At 34.0% G+C, this 13,919-nt stretch overlaps 1 protein-coding gene across 19 annotated transcripts in view; it reads left to right on the forward strand.

Annotated features, from left to right (window-relative positions):
- LOC121306849 (butyrophilin subfamily 1 member A1-like) overlaps positions 1-13,704 on the forward strand; it is a 14,668-nt gene extending 964 nt beyond the window's left edge. Inside the window, exons 2-27 of one of the 19 annotated variants that reach the window (XM_041238784.1) lie at positions 787-846; positions 1,611-1,958; positions 2,282-2,386; positions 3,470-3,505; positions 3,861-3,887; positions 3,990-4,025; positions 4,393-4,419; positions 5,076-5,111; positions 5,467-5,493; positions 5,614-5,649; positions 6,915-6,941; positions 7,044-7,079; positions 7,592-7,627; positions 7,983-8,009; positions 8,131-8,166; positions 8,522-8,548; positions 8,651-8,686; positions 9,054-9,080; positions 10,634-10,669; positions 11,025-11,051; positions 11,154-11,189; positions 11,556-11,591; positions 11,806-11,832; positions 12,413-12,439; positions 12,537-12,563; positions 12,889-13,704. In XM_041238784.1, coding sequence (XP_041094718.1) covers positions 789-846; positions 1,611-1,958; positions 2,282-2,386; positions 3,470-3,505; positions 3,861-3,887; positions 3,990-4,025; positions 4,393-4,419; positions 5,076-5,111; positions 5,467-5,493; positions 5,614-5,649; positions 6,915-6,941; positions 7,044-7,079; positions 7,592-7,627; positions 7,983-8,009; positions 8,131-8,166; positions 8,522-8,548; positions 8,651-8,686; positions 9,054-9,080; positions 10,634-10,669; positions 11,025-11,051; positions 11,154-11,189; positions 11,556-11,591; positions 11,806-11,832; positions 12,413-12,439; positions 12,537-12,563; positions 12,889-13,388 — 1,704 coding nt within the window. In that variant the 5' untranslated portion in view covers positions 787-788 and the 3' untranslated portion in view covers positions 13,389-13,704. Of the gene's footprint in view, positions 1-786; positions 847-1,610; positions 1,959-2,281; positions 2,387-3,469; positions 3,506-3,860; positions 3,888-3,989; positions 4,026-4,392; positions 4,420-5,075; positions 5,112-5,466; positions 5,494-5,613; positions 5,650-6,523; positions 6,560-6,914; positions 6,942-7,043; positions 7,080-7,446; positions 7,474-7,591; positions 7,628-7,982; positions 8,010-8,130; positions 8,167-8,521; positions 8,549-8,650; positions 8,687-9,053; positions 9,081-9,198; positions 9,235-10,633; positions 10,670-11,024; positions 11,052-11,153; positions 11,190-11,555; positions 11,592-11,805; positions 11,833-12,412; positions 12,440-12,536; positions 12,564-12,888 lie in introns of all 19 variants that reach the window. The other 18 variants (XM_041238785.1, XM_041238788.1, XM_041238786.1 and 15 more) reach the window with 18 other exon arrangements.
- Positions 13,705-13,919: the final 215 nt, after the last annotated feature.

A 13,919-nucleotide genomic window follows, 5' to 3' on the forward strand; every position in this document is an offset into this window, starting at 1 on the left:
TATCCATGTAGTTTTTTTTTTTTCTTTTAAATGGTCTCAGTCCTAAAATTCTAGTTGATTCAAAACCTTTTCCCATGTATATATAATTTTAAGCGCCGTGGTTCATAGACACGCCTTCAGATTGGTAACAGTAAACACGTGGATTCTGAATGCGCTTCTTTACATGACCGAGCGAAAGAGAACTGCATTATATAAAGTTGAGACACGTAACCGAAGAACCAAACTATGAAATATATAAAAATATATAATTTCTTATATAATGTGCTGTTGTATCGGTAGGAGTTTAGCTGGGACTAAGATAGCTGGTTTCATTGGCGTTTCCCAATGACAGGTTCTTCATATAAATGGAGTGATGGGAAAGAGACGTTCACCAAAGGTGGTGCCTTTATATATATTAGATATATTATAATATATATATATATCTATATATTATATATATATATTATATATATATATATATAGATATACTATATCTAATCTCTCTCTCTACTTCGGCTAATATATGTATGTATAATTGTATTAAATACATAGAATACGTGCCAGTACATTAGTTTATATATTATTTTTATTGTAATCAAAATATTAATAAAATAAAAATGATATTGCAAAAGCCGACCGGAAGCCATAATAGCAGTACAGTATTTTTTTATGTTAGATTTTGAAATGTCACGTTTTTCATTATGTATATATGTATGCATATTCCAGGAGCTTTACTGAATATTTCTCATGTATTTAAAACACACGTTGGTTCTCCGATGCGAGGTGAATTTGTGTGCTTGGTTACAGGTATGACGAGAGCAGTGGACTTTCTGTATTTGTTAAGCTGGGCTGGGTCTGTGGGTGCAGGTTTGTCAGCAATTCTTCCAATTTTATGTCCTTTGGTGTCTCTACAGTCCAAAGTCCAAGTATGACTGCTGTGTAAATGTATGGGTGTGACCACACTGCAAACAATCGGAATACAAACTACAGCTCCCAGCATGCCTCAGCACACGCACTGTCAGCGAGGGATGATGGGAGCTGTAGTTTTGTAAACGGTGACCTGCCATACAGTGTGTTCATTTAATATGTGCCCAGCGCTGTATGATGACTTGACGGCAACGCTCGGCCACCATTGATTGTCATCGTGGAGCCAACCAAAAAAATCGACCCAAAGCCAACGTTGACCCAACAGAGAAGTGCTAGAACCGAGGTTTCCACCCTGGTCCTGGAGAGCCCCAATCCTGCAGGTTTTATAGGTGTCTTTACATCATCACTGGCTAAAGATCTGGAACACCTGTTAATCTTCACTAATTAAGCCAATACTTGGTGCAATTAAGTAACTGAGAGCTCATTGAAACAAAACCAGATGCCCCAGTAGCTTTCCAGGACTGGGGTTAGGGACACCTGACCTAGAATTTTAAAAAAAGACAAAAAAAAAAACTAGCTGAATGTAATTTGGATCTTTTATTTAACATCATCTAGTCCAATAAACTTAAAGAAAATGATATTGCAAAAGTCTGTCTGATGCCATAATTGTAGAATATTTTGGTTAATTTCAATTGTATTTAAGGCATTTCATACCAGACAGCTGTTGGCTGTGTTCAAAGTCTCTTTGTTCTCTGTTCTTGCAGACTCCCTTACCGTCAAGGTCCTGGGTTCTCCCCTCATTGTCCGTGAGGGAGAGGATGCAGTTCTGCCTTGCCTCTTCCTCTCCCCTGACACCAACGCAGAGTCGCTGGAGGTCAAGTGGTACGGAGTACAGGAGACCCTAGTCCATACCTACTTAGACCACAAAGATGTGCTGGATGCACAGATTGATAAGTATAAGGGGCGGACCAGCCTGTTCCAGGAGGAGCTGAGGAAGGGCAACGTGTCTTTACAGATCAGAGGAGTCCGGATCTCCGATAAAGGATCCTATTCCTGCTGTGTGATTTCAGCAAAGCAGATGTATTGTGATAAACTGGAGCTGCATTTTCCAGGTGGAGAGGTCCTTTTGTTTTATTCAATGGAATTGGATTAAGGACTGCAGCTCCCAGCGTGCCTCTGCACCTGCAGTACCAATGAGGGATGCTGGGAGTTGTAGTTCTTTAGCACAATGTAACATGACTTAACCAGTGATCTGTCTGGCTCTTGCAATAAATAAATACAGCTCCCAGCATGCCTCTGCACCTGCAGTAACTGTGTGGGATGATGGGAGCTGTAGTTCTTTATACCCCCCTACTACTCTCTCACTGAACTAATAGAAGAGAATGTGTCTGGTTCACCGACTCAAATGATTTCCTGTGCTTATTCTTATTTGCAGAAACCTTTGAAATCTCTATGCAATGGGCTGCCATTGCAAACTCTCTACTGGTTCCTGTGATCGTCATTGCGGCTCTGTGCTGTTGTATAAGAAAGCTAACAAAAGGTAGCGTTAAATACAATTATAGTTCCTTCAAAGAGATTGCAGCTGACATTAATACCACCTACAGCTCTGGACAAACGTTTTGCACCCCCTCTATATAGAATGAACTTAATTTTCCATCATAGAGTCCAGTGAAAGCTGCTGAATAATGTTCCCTTGTTAACATATTGAATTCCACCCCCTCTATATAGAATGAAAGCTGCTGAATAATGTTCCCTTGTTAACAGCTTCATAGAGTCCAGTGAAAGCTGCTGAATAATGTTCCCTTGTTAACATATTGAATTCCACCCCCTCTATATAGAATGAACTCCCTCAGCTTCATAGAGTCCAGTGAAAGCTGCTGAATAATGTTCCCTTGTTAACATATTGAATTGCACCCCCTCTATATAGAATGAACTCACTCAGTTTCATAGAGTCCAGTGAAAGCTGCTGAATAATGTTCCCTTGTTAACATTGAAATTACACACTGCTTTGTAGTTTTCCCAGATACTTAACGAAAAAACAGACACAAATTTGAAATCTAAGTGAAATGCTGCTCTGCTACTATTATGGACTTTTGAGATATCATTGTGTGGTTTGTTTGATTTACATGTTAAGTATCTCAGTGATGTTCAAAGAGATCAAAGTAAACAACAGGAATGACTGTACCTTTATGCCCCGCCTCTGCTCACTCCTGATTGGACAAAGGCAGATCTTTGACTTTATGCATTGGTTACAAACACACAGTCTCTGTTGAACTACATTTAAAACTCTAAATGATTGAATGCTGTACTGCTAATAAAATGAAGGCAAAATCAACCATTGGACAACGTGTTTGAGCTTTCCAACCATTTATGATCTTGTAAATGTATTAATAATGTAACTGATACAATGAAATCTAGTCCTATCAGCCTTCATGATGAATCTCAACTGTTTCAAACTAGCAAACCTAACCAAGCTGTCTTTGTTTGTGTCTTTTAGGAAAATGGCAAGATTAATACATTCATCTCATTATTCTTTTTATTAAATTAAATGAAACGATTGTATTGAATCACAGGAGTTCATGAGCAGAAATACAAACTAAACTTTTCATTTTTTATCTTTTAGAAACTTTAAAAAAGCAGAACGAGAATGTTGAAGCAGGTAACATCATTATAATCCATATAAAGACAGTCTGAACAATTTCAAATGCACTTTATCAGAAATCTGCTATTTTAATAAAGTAACATTGAAAATGAATTGAAGGGAGAATTATTAAATAGTTCAGATCTCTGTTGTGATTTCACTACATTTAAAACTGAAATGAGGGAATGCTGTACCTCTAATGAAATGAAGAGAAAATCAACCACTGGGCAACGTGTCTGAGCATTAGGACCATTTTTCATCTTGCAATAAAATAACTAATGCAATGAAATCTAGTCCTATCAGCCTTCATGATGAATCTCAACTGTACCAAACTAGCAAAACTAACCAAGCTGTCTGTGTTTGTGTCTTTTAGAAAAGAAGGCTCTTCAGAAGGAAAATGGCAAGATTAATACATTCATTTCATTATTTTTATTAAATTACTTAAACTATTGTATTTATGAACCAGAACACAAACTAAACTTGTCACTGTTTTCTGTTTTAGAGAGGCTAGGAAGGGAGAATGAGAGACTGGGAAAAGGTAAGTGTGTAAATAATCTGCAGAGAGAAAGTTTCAATTCCAATCTCCCTTTATCAGAAACCCTAGTAGTTCTAATTCCAAATACTCTGCAGTTTGTTCTGAGAATATTAAAGACTTACAAACACACGTCTCTGTTGTGATTCAAATACATTTAAAACTGAACTGAGGGAATGCTGTACCGCTAGTGAAATGAAGAGAAAATCAACCATTGGACAACGTGTCTGAGCATTGCAAACGTTTATGCTCTTCTAAGTATATTAATAATGTAACTAATGCAATGAAATCTAGTCCTATCAGCCTTCATGATGAATCTCAACTGTTCCAAACTGGTAAAACTAACCAAGCTGTCTTTGTTTGTGTCTTTCAGAAAAGCAGGATCTTCAGAAGAAAAATGGCAAGATTTATACATTCATCTCATTATTATTTTTATTAAATTAATCAAACTATTGTATTGAATCACATGAGTTCATGAGCAGAAATACAAACTAAACTTTTCATTTTTTATCTTTTAGAAACTTTAAAAAAGCAGAAACAGAATGTTGAAGCAGGTAAGATCATTATAATCTATATAAAGACAGTCTGAACAATTTCAAATGCACTTTATCAGAAATCTGCTATTTTAATAAAGTAACATTGAAAATGAATTGAAGGGAGAATTATTAAATATTTCAGATCTCTGTTGTGATTTCATTACATTTAAAACTGAAATGAGGGAATGCTGTACCTCTAATGAAATGAAGAGAAAATCAACCACTGGGCAACGTGTCTGAGCATTAGGACCATTTTTCATCTTGCAATAAAATAACTAATGCAATGAAATCTAGTCCTATCAGCCTTCATGATGAATCTCAACTGTTCCAAACTAGCAAAACTAACCAAGCTGTCTTTGTTTGTGTCTTTCAGAAAAGCAGGATCTTCAGAAGAAAAATGGCAAGATTTATACATTCATCTCATTATTATTTTTATTAAATTAATCAAACTATTGTATTGAATCACATGAGTTCATGAGCAGAAATACAAACTAATTTTTTTGTTTTTTTTATCTTTTAGAGACTTTAGCAATAGAGAAACAGACAGCTCAAGCAGGTAAGATCATTGTAATCTATATAAAGACAGTCTGAACAATTTCAAATGCACTTTATCAGAAATCTGCTATTTTAATAAAGTAACATTGAAAATGAATTGAAGGGAGAATTATTAAATATTTCAGATCTCTGTTGTGATTTCATTACATTTAAAACTGAACTGAGGGAATGCTGTACCTCTAATGAAATGAAGAGAAAATCAACCACTGGGCAACGTGTCTGAGCATTAGGACCATTTTTCATCTTGCAATAAAATAACTAATGCAATGAAATCTAGTCCTATCAGCCTTCATGATGAATCTCAACTGTTCCAAACTAGCAAAACTAACCAAGCTGTCTTTGTTTGTGTCTTTCAGAAAAGCAGGATCTTCAGAAGAAAAATGGCAAGATTTATACATTCATCTCATTATTATTTTTATTAAATTAATCAAACTATTGTATTGAATCACATGAGTTCATGAGCAGAAATACAAACTAATTTTTTTGTTTTTTTTATCTTTTAGAGACTTTAGCAATAGAGAAACAGACAGCTCAAGCAGGTAAGATCATTGTAATCTATATAAAGACAGTCTGAACAATTTCAAATGCACTTTATCAGAAATCCATTATTTTAATAAAGTAACATTGAAAATGAATTGAAGGGAGAATTATTAAATAGTTCAGATCTCTGTTGTGATTTCACTACATTTAAAACTGAAATGAGGGAATGCTGTACCTCTAATGAAATGATTTCTGTGTTTCATTCCTAGCTAATGAAGAACTTCAACAGGAACAGGGTAAGGATATTAATTTTATGTTTTAATAATCTTGTCTTTCTTTCCTCAGTTCTTCACATTGATGAGACAGTGGTACCTACAAGTATAATATTATCAACCATTGGATTCCTGTTTGTATTATTTTCTCATTATGAATAATAGTATCGCTGGTTCTCTCTGTGTCTTGAATTACATGAGTTAATGAAAGCACTGTGTTCGATTTGAAAAGTTTTCTGAAAAGAGACAAAATCTCTCAAAAGTTTCACAGTTCTTATTTGACCTTTTCACACATTTATAGACGTAAATTGTTTTTAACTACCTTACGACATAGCGATTACCGCTAATACTGTTTTTCATTACGTAACCCGTTGAGGGTAACTAAAATTTGCTTTTATAAGTATATTAATAATGTAACTAATGCAATGAAATCTAGTCCTATCAGCCTTCATGATGAATCTCAACTGTTCCAAACTAGCAAAACTAACCAAGCTGTCTTTGTTTGTGTCTTTTAGAAAATGAGACTCTTCTGGACCAAAATGGCAAGATTAATACATTCATCTCATTATTCTTTTTATTAAATTAAATGAAACTATTGTATTGAATCACATGAGTTCATGAGCAGAAATACAAACTAAACTTTTCATTTTTTATCTTTTAGAAACTTTAAAAAAGCAGAAAGAGAATGTTGAAGCAGGTAAGATAATTATAATCTATATAAAGGCAGTCTGGACAATTTCAAATGCACTTTATCAGAAATCTGCTATTTTAATAAAGTAACATTGAAAATGAATTGAAGGGAGAATTATTAAATATTTCAGATCTCTGTTGTGATTTCATTACATTTAAAACTGAAATGAGGGAATGCTGTACCTCTAATGAAATGAAGAGAAAATCAACCACTGGGCAACGTGTTTAAGCATTAGGACCATTTTTCATCTTGCAATAAAATAACTAATGCAATGAAATCTAGTCCTATCAGCCTTCATGATGAATCTCAACTGTTCCAAACTAGCAAAACTAACCAAGCTGTCTTTGTTTGTGTCTTTTAGAAAAGAAGGCTCTTCAGAAGGAAAATGGCAAGATTAATACATTCATTTCATTATTTTTATTAAATTACTTAAACTATTGTATTTATGAACCAGAACACAAACTAAACTTGTCACTGTTTTCTGTTTTAGAGAGGCTAGGAAGGGAGAATGAGAGACTGGGAAAAGGTAAGTGTGTAAATAATCTGCAGAGAGAAAGTTTCAATTCCAATCTCCCTTTATCAGAAACCCTAGTAGTTCTAATTCCAAATACTCTGCAGTTTGTTCTGAGAATATTAAAGACTTACAAACACACGTCTCTGTTGTGATTCAAATACATTTAAAACTGAACTGAGGGAATGCTGTACCTCTAATGAAATGAAGAGAAAATCAACCATTGGACAACGTGTCTGAGCATTGCAACCATGTGTGGTCTTCTAAGTATATTAATAATGTAACTGATGCAATGAAATCTAGTCCTATCAGCCTTCATGATGAATCTCAACTGTTCCAAACTAGCAAAACTAACCAAGCTGTCTTTGTTTGTGTCTTTCAGAAAAGCAGGATCTTCAGAAGAAAAATGGCAAGATTTATACATTCATCTCATTATTATTTTTATTAAATTAATCAAACTATTGTATTGAATCACATGAGTTCATGAGCAGAAATACAAACTAAACTTTTCATTTTTTATCTTTTAGAAACTTTAAAAAAGCAGAAAGAGAATGTTGAAGCAGGTAAGATAATTATAATCTATATAAAGGCAGTCTGGACAATTTCAAATGCACTTTATCAGAAATCTGCTATTTTAATAAAGTAACATTGAAAATGAATTGAAGGGAGAATTATTAAATCGTTCAGATCTCTGTTGTGATTTCATTACATTTAAAACTGAAATGAGGGAATGCTGTACCTCTAATGAAATGAAGAGAAAATCAACCACTGGGCAACGTGTCTGAGCATTAGGACCATTTTTCATCTTGCAATAAAATAACTAATGCAATGAAATCTAGTCCTATCAGCCTTCATGATGAATCTCAACTGTTCCAAACTAGTAAAACTAACCAAGCTGTCTTTGTTTGTGTCTTTCAGAAAAGCAGGATCTTCAGAAGAAAAATGGCAAGATTTATACATTCATCTCATTATTATTTTTATTAAATTAATCAAACTATTGTATTGAATCACATGAGTTCATGAGCAGAAATACAAACTAAACTTTTTTTTTTTTTTTATCTTTTAGAGACTTTAGAAATAGAGAAACAGACAGCTCAAGCAGGTAAGATCATTGTAATCTATATAAAGACAGTCTGAACAATTTCAAATGCACTTTATCAGAAATCCATTATTTTAATAAAGTAACATTGAAAATGAATTGAAGGGAGAATTATTAAATAGTTCAGATCTCTGTTGTGATTTCACTACATTTAAAACTGAAATGAGGGAATGCTGTACCTCTAATGAAATGAAGAGAAAATCAACCACTGGGCAACGTGTTTAAGCATTAGGACCATTTTTCATCTTGCAATAAAATAACTAATGCAATGAAATCTAGTCCTATCAGCCTTCATGATGAATCTCAACTGTACCAAACTAGCAAAACTAACCAAGCTGTCTGTGTTTGTGTCTTTTAGAAAAGAAGGCTCTTCAGAAGGAAAATGGCAAGATTAATACATTCATTTCATTATTTTTATTAAATTACTTAAACTATTGTATTTATGAACCAGAACACAAACTAAACTTGTCACTGTTTTCTGTTTTAGAGAGGCTAGGAAGGGAGAATGAGAGACTGGGAAAAGGTAAGTGTGTAAATAATCTGCAGAGAGAAAGTTTCAATTCCAATCTCCCTTTATCAGAAACCCTAGTAGTTCTAATTCCAAATACTCTGCAGTTTGTTCTGAGAATATTAAAGACTTACAAACACACGTCTCTGTTGTGATTCAAATACATTTAAAACTGAACTGAGGGAATGCTGTACCGCTAGTGAAATGAAGAGAAAATCAACCATTGGACAACGTGTCTGAGCATTGCAAACGTTTATGCTCTTCTAAGTATATTAATAATGTAACTAATGCAATGAAATCTAGTCCTATCAGCCTTCATGATGAATCTCAACTGTTCCAAACTGGTAAAACTAACCAAGCTGTCTTTGTTTGTGTCTTTCAGAAAAGCAGGATCTTCAGAAGAAAAATGGCAAGATTTATACATTCATCTCATTATTATTTTTATTAAATTAATCAAACTATTGTATTGAATCACATGAGTTCATGAGCAGAAATACAAACTAAACTTTTCATTTTTTATCTTTTAGAAACTTTAAAAAAGCAGAACGAGAATGTTGAAGCAGGTAACATCATTATAATCCATATAAAGACAGTCTGAACAATTTCAAATGCACTTTATCAGAAATCTGCTATTTTAATAAAGTAACATTGAAAATGAATTGAAGGGAGAATTATTAAATAGTTCAGATCTCTGTTGTGATTTCACTACATTTAAAACTGAAATGAGGGAATGCTGTACCTCTAATGAAATGAAGAGAAAATCAACCACTGGGCAACGTGTCTGAGCATTAGGACCATTTTTCATCTTGCAATAAAATAACTAATGCAATGAAATCTAGTCCTATCAGCCTTCATGATGAATCTCAACTGTACCAAACTAGCAAAACTAACCAAGCTGTCTTTGTTTGTGTCTTTCAGAAAAGCAGGATCTTCAGAAGAAAAATGGCAAGATTTATACATTCATCTCATTATTATTTTTATTAAATTAATCAAACTATTGTATTGAATCACATGAGTTCATGAGCAGAAATACAAACTAATTTTTTTGTTTTTTTTATCTTTTAGAGACTTTAGAAATAGAGAAACAGAGAGCTGGGAGCAGGTAAGATCATTGTAATCTATATAAAGAAAGTCTGAACAATTTCAAATGCACTTTATCAGAAATCCATTATTTTAATAAAGTAACATTGAAAATGAATTGAAGGGAGAATTATTAAATAGTTCAGATCTCTGTTGTGATTTCACTACATTTAAAACTGAAATGAGGGAATGCTGTACCTCTAATGAAATGATTTCTGTGTTTCATTCCTAGCTAATGAAGAACTTCAACAGGAACAGGGTAAGGATATTAATTTTATGTTTTAATAATCTTGTCTTTCTTTCCTCAGTTCTTCACATTGATGAGACAGTGGTACCTACAAGTATAATATTATCAACCATTGGATTCCTGTTTGTATTATTTTCTCATTATGAATAATAGTATCGCTGGTTCTCTCTGTGTCTTGAATTACATGAGTTAATGAAGGTCTGGTGTTCGATTTGAAAAGTAAGAAAAGACAAAATTCTCTTTCTGTTTTTCACAGTGTCTTATGGAACCTTTGTGTACATAATCTGCAGACGTCAAAATGATTTACTACCTTACGACAATGCGATTATTAAAAATGTTTTATGGGCAACCATGTGTGGTTTCGGTCTGATAAGTATATTAATAATGTAACTAATGCAATGAAATCTAGTCCTATCAGCCTTCATGATGAATCTCAACTGTTCCAAACTGGTAAAACTAACCAAGCTGTCTTTGTTTGTGTCTTTTAGAAAAGCAGGATCTTCAGAAGAAAAATGGCAAGATTAATACATTCATCTCATTATTCTTTTTATTAAATTAATCAAACTATTGTATTGAATCACATGAGTTCATGAGCAGAAATACAAACTAATTTTTTTGTTTTTTTTATCTTTTAGAGACTTTAGCAATAGAGAAACAGACAGCTCAAGCAGGTAAGATCATTGTAATCTATATAAAGACAGTCTGAACAATTTCAAATGCACTTTATCAGAAATCTGCTATTTTAATAAAGTAACATTGAAAATGAATTGAAGGGAGAATTATTAAATAGTTCAGATCTCTGTTGTGATTTCACTACATTTAAAACTGAAATGAGGGAATGCTGTACCTCTAATGAAATGAAGAGAAAATCAACCACTGGGCAACGTGTCTGAGCATTAGGACCATTTTTCATCTTGCAATAAAATAACTAATGCAATGAAATCTAGTCCTATCAGCCTTCATGATGAATCTCAACTGTACCAAACTAGCAAAACTAACCAAGCTGTCTGTGTTTGTGTCTTTTAGAAAAGAAGGCTCTTCAGAAGGAAAATGGCAAGATTAATACATTCATTTCATTATTTTTATTAAATTACTTAAACTATTGTATTTATGAACCAGAACACAAACTAAACTTGTCACTGTTTTCTGTTTTAGAGAGGCTAGGAAGGGAGAATGAGAGACTGGGAAAAGGTAAGTGTGTAAATAATCTGCAGAGAGAAAGTTTCAATTCCAATCTCCCTTTATCAGAAACCCTAGTAGTTCTAATTCCAAATACTCTGCAGTTTGTTCTGAGAATATTAAAGACTTACAAACACACGTCTCTGTTGTAATTCAAATACATTTAAAACTGAACTGAGGGAATGCTGTACCGCTAGTGAAATGAAGAGAAAATCAACCATTGGACAACGTGTCTGAGCATTGCAACCATGTGTGGTCTTCTAAGTATATTAATAATGTAACTGATACAATGAAATCTAGTCCTATCAGCCTTCATGATGAATCTCAACTGTTCCAAACTGGTAAAACAAACTAAACTTTTCATTTTTTATCTTTTAGAAACTTTAAAAAAGCAGAAAGAGAATGTTGAAGCAGGTAAGATAATTATAATCTATATAAAGGCAGTCTGGACAATTTCAAATGCACTTTATCAGAAATCCATTATTTTAATAAAGTAACATTGAAAATGAATTGAAGGGAGAATTATTAAATCGTTCAGATCTCTGTTGTGATTTCATTACATTTAAAACTGAAATGGGGGGGATGCTTCTCCACTTAATGAAATGGTTTCTGTGTTTTTCATTCCTAGATTTGAAAGACCTTCGACAGAAAACCAGTAAGAACATGTGTTCTGTTGTTTGTATCGTGGCTTTCTGTCTTTCTATCTCATATAAGTGAATTGACTGAATTCAACACGTGTAGGGTGTGTCTCACTGCAGAAGAGAAGGCATCTCTAAGTGCAGTTTTAAGCTTCTGAAATTCAATGTCTTCAATCTGTTTTAAACAGAGACTCCCAACAAACAAACTAATCCATTCTTATTAATTACAAAAATGAAGCTATCTCTCAAGTACTCACTCACTACTATGAAACAGAAGTGGTTTTTAGAATTGTGTTCTTTGCACGGTTGACCTCATTTGAGATACTGTAATAAGATCTCTCTATTTTATTATTTTGTAATTTTGAGCAATTAATCATTCAAAACTGGTTCATTGGGTGTATTGAAGAAAGCCGTTGCTGTTGGTGTCAGGTTTAATTGATTAGTTCAGATGTGTGAATTATTTAACGGGGATCAAACCCTCTGTACCGAGATGTGTGCAGATTAGAAGAGTCCCATTAAGGACGTGTTTCAACACTAATTATAATTTATAGTGACAATTTCCTCTCACCCTTAAATATATTCTCTTCTCTCAAACAGACACAGTTGGCTATGTCCTTGACAGAGGTATAACATTTTAATCAGCATTAATACACTTACAGTAATCAGAATCCACAGATTCATTCTCTTACACTTGATTCATTCTTCTATTCATTTATTTCAGAATGGAAATTAATAACTGAACCTCGTGGTAAGTTTGAATTTAATAAATCATATTTTGAAATTCTCATTGAACACCTTTAGGGGCCTTTGTTTTATTTTTTAAATATCTGTTTTAAAAATATTTTAAATGTAGCATTGCAATTTCTAATTTAATAATATAGAAAAAAATTACATTAAATGTTTCTGTGTTTTCAGTTATAATAGCCTTAAAAATCTGTCTAAATACAGTTGTTATGATCAAAGAATGAAAGTGTTGTTGTTCACCATCGTGAGAGAGAGAAAGCATCAATAACCAAGTTCCCTGCTTTTCCTGTGCTTCTCAATAACACACTCTTCTCATTCCTTTACCCCAGTGAAAGTGACTCCAGACCCCGACACAGCCAGCCCCAGCCTCACAGTTTCTGAAGACGGCTCACTAGTGAGATTCACAGGGGAGAGATCAGAGGAGTGGCCCAGTGTGGTGGGCAGGGAGGGGTTCACCTCAGGGAGGTGCTACTGGGAGGTGGAGGTGGGGGAGAAGGGCTACTGGGTCCTGGGGGTCTCCACACACCCTCATGAGAAGAGCATACCTGAGAAACCAGAGGAGGGGTACTGGCTTGTGAGACTGGTTAAAGGGAAGACCTGTAGAGCTGTGAGCCAGTCAGGGGATCAGATCGTACAACTGGAGAAGATCTGTAAGGTGTGGGGAGTGTATCTGGATCACGAGGGAGGGAGGCTGTCGTTTTACAATGCAGAGACCAGATTCCACATCTATACTTTCGAAGGCTCATTCCCTGGGCAGGTCTACCCCATTTTCAGCCCAGGGTCATATGATAAAGGGCCCTTGATAATCCAGAGAGTCCAGCACACGTGAGCCAACTTAATATAGACCCCACTGTGTTGGGTAGCTACTGTAGTTCTGTACAGGGTTTTATGTTAGTGTTACAGAAATTTGGTTATCCGAGAGCGGTGGAGACAAATATAATATAGGAAAGACAGGCAGGATAAAAGAGGCGGAGGGGTCACTTTGACCCATACATTTTTAAACTGCTTCCTTATGAAAATGAAAGAAATACTATCAGATACAGATGAAAAGGTTTATTCATGAAGATCCTATCTAACATTTGCATCGCAGAAACATTGTATTTAAATGGATAATTAAACATAAAAATGTTTATTATTAAAATGAGTGCATATACAGCTCGACTACAAACAATGAAAAAATAAAATATACATTTCAAAAGAAACGGGTATGTATAGGTTCAAATGATATATGTACATACAAGCCTATAAAAACCAAAATGTTTTTTTTTCTAATAGTAATATTAAAAAAAGAATCTATAACATACGTTTCATATTAGACACAAAAGTTTTTCTCCTACCTGTCATTTCAGTTTGCTGTATG

The sequence above is a fragment of the Polyodon spathula genome, chromosome 50, assembly GCF_017654505.1.
Source record: "Polyodon spathula isolate WHYD16114869_AA chromosome 50, ASM1765450v1, whole genome shotgun sequence".
NCBI lineage: Eukaryota > Metazoa > Chordata > Actinopteri > Acipenseriformes > Polyodontidae > Polyodon > Polyodon spathula.